General features: G+C 38.2%; 1 protein-coding gene across 1 annotated transcript in view; it reads left to right on the forward strand.

The window, feature by feature from the left end:
- Positions 1-12,921, forward strand: part of LOC110155614 (unc-79 homolog, NALCN channel complex subunit) — a 66,279-nt gene that overhangs the window by 21,779 nt on the left and 31,579 nt on the right. Inside the window, 11 exon segments of the mRNA XM_055157582.1 lie at positions 496-686; positions 2,054-2,177; positions 3,291-3,428; positions 5,149-5,364; positions 6,163-6,390; positions 7,560-7,707; positions 7,793-7,872; positions 8,771-8,919; positions 9,002-9,159; positions 10,890-11,071; positions 12,226-12,427. Of these exon segments, the coding sequence (XP_055013557.1) occupies positions 496-686; positions 2,054-2,177; positions 3,291-3,428; positions 5,149-5,364; positions 6,163-6,390; positions 7,560-7,707; positions 7,793-7,872; positions 8,771-8,919; positions 9,002-9,159; positions 10,890-11,071; positions 12,226-12,427 (1,816 nt within the window).

A 12,921-nucleotide genomic window follows, 5' to 3' on the forward strand; every position in this document is an offset into this window, starting at 1 on the left:
GGAGGGCTATATTGAACATGTTTGGTTAGAAATTGGGTCCACTAATTTGCCATATTGCCCTTTCAGCTGACAACAGAGGTGGATAAAGTAGCCAAAAATTGTACTCAAGTAAAAGTAGCGTTACTTCAAAATAATATTACACAAGTAGAAGTAGAAAGCAGTGGTCAAGTACAAGTAAAAAAATGTTTGAGAGCACTACTATTTAAATAAGGATAACTTAAATAGTAACTGTTGGGACATAACAATTTATAGTTGTATTTGTAGTTGTTAATGTAAATGGAAAGACAAAACATTCAATAATGCACAAAATCTGGATTAAATAATCACCATTAAATTCAAAAATCAAAATTCATAAGATAGATACAAGGGCTCTGACCTGCTTTCCAAGAATGTTGTTGTGTGAATTAGGCAGATCTCATAATGAAAGATTTTGACATTTTGTGTGCAGTATGTTTTAAATACTGGATCGGTTTACCATCTTAAACTTGTGTCCAGGTGGGAGGATACTGGGACAAGTCCTGCAGTGCGGTGACTCAGCTGAAGGAGGGACTGAACAGGATCCTGTGTCTGATTCCTTATAATGTTATTAGCCAACCGCTGTGGGAGTGCTTTATGCCCGAGTGGCTGGAGGCCATCCGAACAGAGGTGCCAGACAACCAACTCAAAGAGTTTCGAGAAGTGCTCAGGTACTTTCTCCTGTACAATAATAAAAGTAGGATTAAAATGGGACAATTCAACAATACACTTTTCACAGCAGAGTAATCGAGATGTTGTCACGCCTTAAAGTGAAACTAAAGACTAGATCCACTTTTTTGGTTATGAAGCTGGTATATGGTATTTAAAAGCATGGATATTATGCATAATCAACTTTTTAGAGCTTTTAACCACGTAATAGTTTTTCTCTTACTCATTTACTCTCTCAAAGTTGTATTTGGAGTGATTTGTGCATGTTTGAGCAATTTTTAATCGCTTATTTCAAGACACCATATTGCCACTCAGCCTCAATTTTCACTGCAACCGGCATACACCCACTGTTTGTGTAATAATAAAGTGGAAATTGAAACATTTTTATAAAATGCTGGAGTTGGTGCTCAATCAAATTTAAACTGACTCTACAGTGTGTTGGATGTTTTCAGCAGTGCAGCAATGGTGCAGAAAGGACTTTATCCAAGCCTCTTCTATTTACTCTTTACAAATAGTTTTGGCTAATGTAGTTTTTTTTAGCTCAGTGGAGGAGCATAGCTTATAACCACTACTGGCTCTGACTGCTCTGGGTGATTTGCAATCTGAATAAGGCTGGTTGTAGCATTTTTTTCTTGAATAAACTGCTGCGGATGCATTTTTGTTTCTTTATTACCTCCGCCAAGGAGGTTATGTTTTTGCCGGCGTTTGTCTGTTTGTTTGTCTGTTTGTCTGTTTGTTTGTTTGTCTGTTAGCAACATAACTCAAAAAGTTATGGACCGATTTTGATTAAATTTTCAGGATTTGTTGGAAATGTGAAAAGGAACTGATTTCATTTTGGGAGTGATCCAGAAGAAATCCTGGATTCTGGATCACTTTGAAATTTTAATTAACATTGTGGTAAATGGGGCCAAAAATTTTGTTTCTCAATATCTCGGTTATTGACCAAACCCCATGAAATTTGACTCAGGGATGGACAATGGGATCCTCTTTCATATTCCAAAGGCTGATCCGGATCTGATCCAGAAGACTGATTTTATCGCAATTTATATAAAAAATGGGGGTAGTCCTTGGCGGAGGTCTGCGCTTTCTGAGTGCTTTTCTAGTCTGTTAATTAGTTACTTTCATCATAATGCAATTACTAACTTTTTGGGAGAAGGAACAAGTGACTATAACTAATAACTTTTTTGAAGGAACTTGCCCAACACTGTGTAATTCTATGGAGTAATTCTTATGCTATAGCATTGTACCTCATTGTCAGTCTGCTGCAAACCAATTAAAATACTCTAATTAAATCAATAACAGTAATTATTTGGAAATTGATCAATATGTTTTGTTTTTCTATATAATTTTCTATACTTCTTTCTTGCAGTAAAATGTTTGACATTGAGCTGTGCCCGCTGCCTTTCTCCATGGAGGAGATGTTTGGCTTCATCAGCTGCAGATTCTCTGGGTACCCGGCGTCAGTGCAGGAGCAGGCTCTTCTGTGGCTGCATGTAAGCGCTACACTACCATCCACACACACATGTCCTTGTCTGTCCCTGCCTGTGCCTGTCTGTCCCTGTCTGTACCTGTATGCCCCTGTCTGCCCCTGTATATTCCTGTCTGTCCCTGTTTTCCCCATACATGACTGTAGACGGGAGGTTAAAGGGGTCTGTTGTCCCGAACCCCAGAATTGGACCCTCTTCATTAGGAGTGTGCAAAAATATCGAAATATTGATATATCATATAGTTTAATGTGATGATACAGTATCGATATCGATATTTGGTATATTTTACTAAATTATTTTGTTACAGCTCTACAGTTTTGTTGCTTGTTTACAGGAAAGAAAGTTGTTTATGCAACACATTTGACATTTTCACTGTTTTGAGGATTAAAAATGGGTGTGTTTCATTTAACAAAGAGTTTTAGTATCACAGCCTTGATTTAAACTTTGTTTTTTATTGAACCGTATTGAATCGAATTGAAATATATCGTACTAAATTGAAAGTTGACTGTATTGAGATATGTATCGTATCATGGTCCTTGTATTGAGGTAACTTCTTAATGATACCCAGCCCTACTCTTCATTTGAGGCCTCTTGCCCCCAAATTTCTGTTGATAGGCTTGTTTCTATATATTCCTGTCTGTCCCTGTTTGTCCCTGTCTGTCCCTGTCTGTCCCTGCCTGCCCCTGCCTGCCCCTGTTTGTTCCTGTCTTTCCCTGTTTGTGGCCCCATGGTTTTGTCCACAGGGCCTGTATGAAACAGCTTGTCTCAGGTGTGAATATGGATCTGGGTCAGTGACAAAGACAGGGAGGCTTTCAGCTCATTTACACTCACAGTCTGGCTAATCTCAAATTATCAGAAGTGTGGCACATGGAATTCCCAGCGGTCTCCCATCCAAGCACTAACCAGGCCTCGTTTAGCTTCTGTGATCTGACAAGATCAGGGTTTGACAAGCCTGTATGGCCACATACATTCAAACACATATTCAACACCATATTCAAAACAAACTAAACTATACGCACCCATAGCATAAAAGGAAGTAGGAAGGAGAAAAACTTCTACATACAATATATAGTCCCATCCCATGTAAAAACTTAAAATAAATGTATCTCTTCTCTGCAGGTTTTGTCAGAGCTGGATATTGTGGTCCCTCTTCAGCTTCTTATCGGGATGTTCTCAGATGGTGTCAACTCTTTGAAGGAGCTGGCCAATCAGAGGAAGGCACGTGCTGATCTGTCTGGCAACACTGGGGCTCGCCGGGTGAGCCAGAGTTACTGTCCTAAAAGGGCAATGTCAGTTACATTTTAGTATCTGTCTCCCAGCAGACACAGCCCGGGTGACTTGGGTATGTCAATATAAGCATAGTCAATTAAGATTCTTTTAGAGTATTTCTGTTATATGGTGCCATTTTGAGCACAGCTCAGAATATTAAAATAATCTTACCTGCCCCCATCACAACTAAGCACTGCACTTGTGTAATGTTGTCATGCCATCAGAAACCCGGCCTAATTTCTCTCTTCGACTTTGCTTCTATTTTGACAATTCGCTGAGATGTACTGTAAGTTGCTATGGTAACTGGCAGGGTCTAAAAATAACTCTTTTAAGGGGATTAATTGAAGTTGACTGCGATGTAGCTTTATCACTGAAAACAAAGTGACCGCATATATGTCTTTGTTAAAATGGGATAGCTGCCAAAGCACTAAAAACGGGACATGCTCTTGATAGGTCTTGTTCATTTGATGTCATGACATTGTAACGTGCATATGGTTGGAAACTGAGGTTCAAGGCAACTAGGAATTCTACAGTTTTGGACTAGTTTTAAGGATAATATCAGATGGAGGGGCCAGTGTTACTAATTATCAGTCACACTTCCGCCCCCAAGGCAGCTGTTGCTTCCGCTTCAACAAAATTAACCGGAACCAGCGTAGACGTAGAGACGCATAGATTGAGAAGCAGAGGTCATGAAAAATATGACACACATGATTAACTTAATTCATACAAGCAGCCTGACCCGGGAGTTTACCTGCGTTTTGCCAGAACGGGATCATGTGTGAACAAAGCCACAGCTGATTTCACTGCATTTTTGAACTGGTAATTTCCCAGATAAATAACTGGGAATATACAAGGAAGGCTTATGCGTGAATAAAGCCAAACATTTGCCAGTGCCACTGCTTGGTTTTCTTGGTCACAAGCTTGATTTCCTAGCCAGGCTGGTGCCACCTAGTGCCTCCGCTCGATTTCATTTCTTTCCAGCGACTAGGTCAGGAATCAGAATAGGCTAGACGGTTTGTAAGAATCCCGTAAGTGCGAGTTCGGGCACCAGCCAATCAGCGAAGAGCCATACATTCTGTGTTGACAACGATTCCCGAGATCGAGGATTTAAAGGCGGAACAAAGAGAATGTTTGTTAAATTTTATCTTTCTACGGGATTTGGGAAAAGCTTAATATACCAGACATAAGTCATGACCAAATAGCAGCGATTGGTTAAATAAAAAAAATATCTGCCTACCGTCGAGTGAACGAATTCTAATGCTGTGAAGTCAGACGGTTTCCACGAAGTGAAACCTGCTGATGAATCTGGCTATTGATTTCCTGGTTGCACTATGTGATTAAAATCCAGTGCCACTGAAACTAAAAATGCAGAGAGCCAGTTGCCAGGTTATGTGTGAACAGCGCAGACCTGGCAATGTTCTGTGACTGGTGCATATATGAATTGGGGCCACAGCTGAGTTTTGGCATTTTATACTCAGCAATTTACTGGGAACTAAGTGTGAATGGGGCTGTAGATAGAGGGATTGTATTATTTCCTGTCATTTTCAACTTTTCTGTCTTGGATCTCTCCTCACAAACTGCTGTAAAACCAAGCATTATCCCACCAAACAAAGTAATTATTAGAAAAACTTAAAAACTTGGTATATGCAGTTTAACCCTGGTCCTCCCTGAGAGATTTTCTAGAGCATAGTTTTATATTTTTTTGCAGGTGAGTGTCGTGTCTGATCCAGGTCGCCGCGGGCAGCACAACACGCTGAGCCCGTTCCCCAGTCCATTTAGAAGCCCGTTCAGGAGCCCCCTGCGCTGTAGCCCCTTCAAAAACCTGGGTCACGCCACTGCCAACTGCGCCCTGGATCTGGACTGTGATGATGACGACATGAACCTGGGCTGCTTCATCCTCATGTTTGACCTAATTTTGAAGCAGGTGGGTACTGGCATCATGTACTCTTTAACAGGAATACCATATATCTTTACTTCCACTTGAGTTTTGTTTGAAGTAACACTCTCAAGGTAAATTTTGGTGACAACATCTTGATCATACTAAAAAATACAATAGCATTTCCACTTCTTACACCTTCAGATATGATTTGTATTCTGTCTATTCTTTGGAAACACCAGATTCTCTACTTTATTGTCCGACTGAATTAACTTATAACTCACGAATCAGATTTTAGATACATTTTAGTAGTAGTTTCTCAAAATATTTTTAATCTTACTTGAGCAATTCTTTGGGTACTTAATACTTCTACCTAAGTAAATATATTTTAAAGTAATGTTACTCTTACTTGCTACTCTACCCACCTCTGCCCTTTATTGGTTATGATGTTATATATTGCTGTATTTTTGGAAATATCTTAGTGGCACAATTAAAACAAAAATGTTCTTAGAAACATAACTCAGGTGTCCATGCCAAATGTAACACATGGAAAAAATATCACAAGAGAATTTTCCATGTGTGTGCACGATCTTGTGGCAATTGTATCTTGTTCGAACTTCACAGTCTTGTCCCATCCAGAGTTATTTCACAATATTTAGTTTCTTGAATGGAGATATTGGCCAACTATAATTATACTTTTGGTGCTTGACGTAAGGGAAACTGTTTTACATAATCCTCTGGCCTGACATTCTTGTAGCCTGCGCAGAGGTGGGATTTGGAGCTTTGCATGCTGTGTTCTATTTTGTGTGCCCCCGCTTGTTATGCCCATGTCCCCTGCTGTCCCAGATGGAGCTCCAGGACGACGGTGTGATGCTGGGTCTAGACAGCAGCCTGGGGAAGGATATCGTGGGCATCATCAACAACGTCTTTCAGGCCCCGTGGGGTGGCTCCCACACCTGCCAGAAGGATGAGAAGGCCCTGGAGTGCAGCCTGTGCCAATCCAGCATCCTGTGTTACCAGCTGGGCTGTGAGCTCCTGGAGAGGCTGACCCCCCGGGAGGAGATACGCCTGGTGGTGAGGCACAGCACGGTGTATACTGCATTCACAGCGCGTTAGCCAGGGAAATTTAGAGTGTGTTTTTCTCCCCAAAGGAAAAGTCACTTCTCTAATTTAGAGTGTAAACATGAATCACAAAACATTACTAATACATATATATATATAACTTGGTACTTCCTTTCATTGTTTTATAATACATGCCTAAGAAGAGGTGTTACACTTCTGTTGGATATTAAAAACAAAGTTAGATTGCCATGTTTCTGTTTTGGTTTGTAAATTAGTTTCAGTTTCATTTTTGAAGCTTTGTCACTCTGTCATTCGCCGTTTTGTGAGGGAAAGGCTGAGCAGGCTGGGGCCGTGTGGTGAGAGCATGGAGAGTGCAGCAGAGAGTTTCTTGGTTATGTGGGCTGAGGCTTACACAGGAGGCGTGGTCTTATACACCTAACCAAAAAGAAGGTTTGAATAGTGCCTGTGAGAGACCGCAAGATCACTCAAACATGCACAAATGATTCAGAAAACCACTTCAGGCATATTTTTGATGAGGGAACAACATTATAACATGGTAGAAAGAAAAAAATGATTTAGCATAACATCCCCTTTTTAATAAGTGCTATAAAGGTCTAGCATCAGTTTCTGCCCCATTATAAAGTCTCTTAAAGGTAGAAGGGGGTTAGGGTTAGGGTTAGGATTAGGGTTAGGCAAGGTAGCTACATCAGGTTCTTAATACACTGGGGGCCTTAAAGAGCCATTAAACACCCTCCCGAAGTTTTACTCTGCCTGCATCTGACTCATTGGCTCAAAATTCAAATGTCCTTGCTGTACTTGGTCCTAAAGAGGCCGTTACAAACACGGCTTTGACCCAAAAGTCAGATTTTTAACAAATATGCACTAAAATGCCAAAATAAGGCCAGGGATAGGGTATACATTTCTATTTTAGACCCATTTACAGAGCTTATCAGTAGAAAAAAAGTGATTTTGGTGTTTAATGGCCCTTTAAGTGACATGAAATACGCAAGATAAATTTTGTTTTGACAATATTCCATTAATAAAACCACCTTGTTAATCCTTAATTCTGTTTATTTCTGTAATTGAGAAAACATATTCCTGTCTTCTTTGTAAATAATATCCAAAAACCATGTCACTGTGTAAAATAAACACAGGAATGGTTCTTGTTTGTTTTCCTCCAGGAGCCCACAGACAGCCTGGAGGAGACCTTGATCCTGCCTCAGCCTCCAGACTTCTCCCTGGGGACAGAGACGGAAGAGAGCGAGGAGGGAGACAACCCCAGTGGCACCAACGCTGACAACCCCAGCAACCAGTCTCCTGACAATCCACGTATGAATGACTCCCACTGCTGTAAATACTTGTATCATAAAATTTTAAGTATCTTTAATATGCTGTTTTTTCTTTCGTTTTTTAGCATTGAGAAACAATTCAGACGTGAAGTTCTCTTACCAACAACTCCCAGTGTCCCTGAAGCTTATTTACACAGTCCTGCAGGTATTTCATTTGACTAGACATATGTACAGCAGTTTTACAAGAACAGTGTATTGGTGCTTGATTAACCTACACCTATTAGTGTTGTTGATTGTCAATTTCCATATAAGGAATAGTCCTGATACTCAATACTGATTCTGATACCACAATGATAATCTAAAACATTCTTTCTTTAGACAATAGAGTGTGATTTTCAGTATTAAATTGCAGTAATTTACATTTTATATTACCATGTGGTCTTATGTGGTCAGCATGTAATATGATTTGTTGTAGTTTTAAAGTCCATGTGAAGCTTGTCAAGTCCATTTAACTTAATATATAGGTATTAGTGTTGTCAAAAGTATTGAAAATCAGATACTAATCTAATCTGAAGATACTATTAAAACTACATACTTATTTGCGCAGGTATTGATACTAAAGAGTCTGTAATCTGTCCTCACTCTTTAGTATCAATACCTGTGCAAATAAGTATGCAGTTTTAATACTAGTTTAAGATTAGATTAGTATCTGATACTCGATACTTTTGACAACACAAAAACCTATATATTGAGTTAAATGGACTTGAAAAGCTATACATGCACTTTAAAACTACAACAAATCATCTTATATGCCAAATAAATACATTTTGTAATTATTATTAAGTGAAAAGTTAATTTGTTGAGATAGATTTAAGATATGGACATTGGCAAATATCAGTTATGGACCCCAACAGCAAAACAAGTATCCAATATCATGTTTAAGTTTCTTGTTATTGGCAACACACTGAGACTTTTTCCCATTCAAAGATATAATATTGTGTTTCACTATGGCAGCAGTGTTAATTTCTCATGGATTACCTGAAAATAAATACATATTGTAAATACAACATTTATCATTTATGCTGTTTTGTTAATGTGCTTAGGAAATGTCCAAATTTGAAGAACCGGACATTCTGTTTAACATGCTGAACTGCCTGAAGATCTTGTGTCTGCATGGAGAGTGCCTGTATCTGGCTCGGAAGGATCACCCACAGTTCTTAGCTTATATCCAGGAGAAGATGCTCATCCCCTGGTCTGTATCAACAACCTGATCTCCCACTATGACATCAAGTATGTTGTTTATGCAAAAATATGCTACTCTTTCTTTTTTTTAGCCTGTGGTCCATGTTGAAGTCAGAGTTTTGCCAGCTGGCTTCTCTAGCAGTTCCTCAGCTCCTGCATGCCCTGTCTCTGTCCCACGGGGCGGACATTTTCTGGAAGCTCATCAACACCAACTTCAACCACCAAGACTGGAAGATCAGATTTGAAGCAGGTGAAGAAATGCAAAATACACACATATCTGATAGCATAAATTTTTGTCAGCTTTTGTCATACTTTTTCTTGTACAGTATGATTTATTTTCTAAATGACTGACATCCATATTTCCTAATTTGTTGCCAACATGTGATGATGTGATTCTCCCAAATGAGGGGCAAGAGCCAGTTGTAATTATTGATCACATTGCACTTTCATTACAAATATCCAAAAGATAACTTCCCAAATTCTGATCCTGATCATTTCTATTTATGAATAGACCGAAGAACTTGCTGAAATCTAAAATTAATTTTACCTAACCCTCCATCTGTATTAAATATTACTGAATTATATGTTGGAATCATGTGTCATCTGAAACTAGTTTTATGATACAAACATTTCTTTATACTGATACAGCTCAAGATCATTATAAATCTATTCAGGAAAGTTTAATTTCTTTCCTGAGAATGTGAGAATTTGTTAGTTTTGATACCTGCTCAAATTAGTATCTAGTTTGGTACTTTAGTATTGATTAGTATCCAATTTCTGATACTTTTGATAGCCCTTTCTGAAATCCAGCAGTATTTTTTATTTTTTAATGCATTTATTTTGGGCAAGTAAAGATTTACATTTATATACAATGGAACATATGACATAAGTGAAATCATAATAGAAATGAAAATAACAACAACTACTAATAACTATTATTATTACTATTACTAATAAATATAGCAAGCATTGCCTCAGAAAATATGTATTTATAAAATCTTGACTTAAAGCTATAAGTATTATTATTGTTATTGTTATTATTATTTATTTATTATTGTTATTATATTTATTATTATTTTCATTTTATTTAGGGCAGAAAATGTTGGGAAAGCTTTGATTTTCTAACCTAACTAAAGAACTAAACTCTTAGACTGACACCTAGTGGCCAACACAGGAGATACTTTACATCCCATTTACAAAACCGTCAATATTCAAAAATGGAGACTTTATAATTAGATATAAAGGACTCTTGACTTCTATTTTTACATATGTCATTATGCTATTTCAAGTCCAAACATATACTATTTAAAGAACCAAGAAAGATGACAATAAAATAAGCTTTGGAATTCTGTATAAAGAAGACCGTTTGTGCTTGTGTTGGCTATTTAATTTTAATCTATGACACCCGTGGATCATTATGTTATAATTTGTACATTTTAAATCGCAATACTGATCTAAAACAACTTCATAAAATACGCCTGTGCCAATGGGACCTGTTGTCGCCGCAAAAGTAATCACAACAAAAAGCCATGCAGCTGTCGGCCCCTCCTACACATAGCTGCACATCATACTAATGAGAAGCAGATTCAATTAGTAGGAAAATGATTGCACGATACAGCCAAATTCTACATGTATCACAGACTAAGAAAATAAAATTAGAGGAGGAAGTAGTATGTGGGCATGTCGTGTACCGATGTCGCTGAAAACGTGGGTTGATCAGAGCGTCTTGAATATAAGAGAACATGTATGAATCACTCTAAATACAACTTTAAGAGGATAAATGAGAAGGAAAACAACTTTAACAAATTTAAAAACTCTGAAAAGTAAATTTTGCATAATAGGCCCACTTTAACGGTTTTATTTGACTGTTCATTTCTAAATCTGGCTGCAGCAATTCCTCTAACAAATATTTATCTAGGTACTTTCTGTGGTGTTGACGTTATTGCTCATAATTGCTTTGCCTGTCCTTTCCTCTTCCAGTGGAGAAGGTGGCAGTGCTGTGTCGCTTCCTGGACATTGGTGCCGTCACAAAGAACCATCTGCTCAAGTATTCCCTGGCTCACGCCTTCTGCTGTTTCCTGGCATCAGTGGAGGACGTCAACCCCTCTGTAGCCACGCGAGCTCGCCTCCTCCTGGATACCATTAAGAGGCCAGCTCTACAGGTCAAAATTCTAAAAATACACTTTAAAATAGCAAGTAATAAGAAGATTTTAATATTTATATAGGTTAGAGCAGTTGTTCTCAAACTTTCAGAGAAAGATAGTATTTGGTTTTCCTGGTATCACCAGATCTAAGCCCGCTCTTTATCAGGTTTAAATTAGGGCTTAACATGGTCTAAAACTTTACTAATTTAAAAGGAGGGCAGGTGAAATACTATAAATATGATAATATACTTTATAATAGAAGGGAATGGTAGACTTTTTAACAAAAATATCTCCAAAGAGTCAAGGCAAAAGTCGATGGTCGAGAAGGTGAATGTTAGCCAGGTTGGCACCACCTAGTGCCTCCACTCAATTTCATTTCTCTCCAGCGACAAGGTCAGGAATCGGAATACACTAGACAGTTTGCAAGAACCCCGGAAGTTGTGGATTGCATACCGGCCAGTCAGTGAAGAGTTGTGAAGCCATGACGTCAAACTCAAGCGCCTGTCTGGGTTCCTTTTGTGGTACAGCACAACAGTAAACTAAGCGGTCAAGATGGATGTAGATAAATCCGTACATTCTGTGTTGGCAATGATTCCTGAGATGTAGGATTTAAAGCCAGAACAAAGAGAATGTTTGGTGAATTTTATCAAGGGGAAAGACATTAATGCCCTTCTTCCTATGGGATTTTGGAAAAGTTTAATATACCACTTATCCCTATTAGCAGCAATTGGTTAAATAAAAAAGTATCTGCCTACCATCGAGCAAACGAATCTTAATGCTGCAAGGTCAGATGGTTTGCACAAAGTGAAACCTGCTGATGAATCAAGCTAGGTGATCACTGAAAATAGCAAAAGAAGGAGAAGAGAGAATGAGCGCATGTATATAAACAGCTTGAGGTGATTGGAAAAGAAAACTAGGACTAAACATAGACTATAGCAGAAAAAAAACAGAACTACCGGGTGCAAAACAGGATCAAATCAGGACAAGTCTTAATCGCATCCTGTTCTATAACTGTATTGATTCACAAGAGAAACCACTTTGTTACAACAGCTCAATATTACAAGAAAAATCACTCGTAAAAATCATGAAGAAATGTAATTTAGCTCAGTGGTATAGCATAGTCCTTCTGATTTAATTCTTAATTTCATTCTACTATGTCTGTATTTCTTCAGGGCTTGTGCCTGTGCATGGATTTTCAGTTTGACACAGTTGTGAGAGATCGGCCCATTATCCTGAGCAAGTTGCTGCTGCTACACTTCCTGAAAAAAGACATTCCCGCTCTGAGCTGGGAGTTCTTTGTCAACCGCTTCGAAACCCTGTCTCTGGAGGCACAGTTACACTTGGACTGCAACAAGGAGTTCCCATTTCCCACCAGTAAGTCTGTACCTGCTTTAGACTGTCAATGTATTCAGAACAATTGGTTGGGTTCAGACTATGTCATAACTTTCTCAACTTACCATAGTTTGAAAACTGAGTTGGATAGAAGTGGTTGAGAATTACAAGGTAGACTTACTTAGACTTAGACTGAGACAAACTTTATTGATCCACAAGAGAAATGACTTGGACACAGTAGCTCAAATATCACAATATATTATAATAACAGAAGAGAAAAATATAGCAATAAGCAAGCAATAAGTAAAATAAGTAGAATTTATCTATTAACTGTCAAATGCAGATGCTTTGACCTAGTTCATGGTTGAGATTTTTGTAGTTACTGGACCATATAATCATATAGTCCAACATCTTCTCTATCTCAACAGTAGTGATCTTTTTTTTTTTTTAATTACAGTTTTATAAAGTGGTGAATTCCATAGATCCAATCCAAAGTATTAAATAAACCTCAACATATGTGCAGAAAGAGTGAATAT

This window comes from Boleophthalmus pectinirostris, unplaced genomic scaffold (assembly GCF_026225935.1).
Source record: "Boleophthalmus pectinirostris isolate CB_2022bp ecotype Guang Dong unplaced genomic scaffold, ASM2622593v1 HiC_scaffold_10, whole genome shotgun sequence".
NCBI classification, from domain to species: Eukaryota; Metazoa; Chordata; class Actinopteri; order Gobiiformes; family Gobiidae; genus Boleophthalmus; species Boleophthalmus pectinirostris.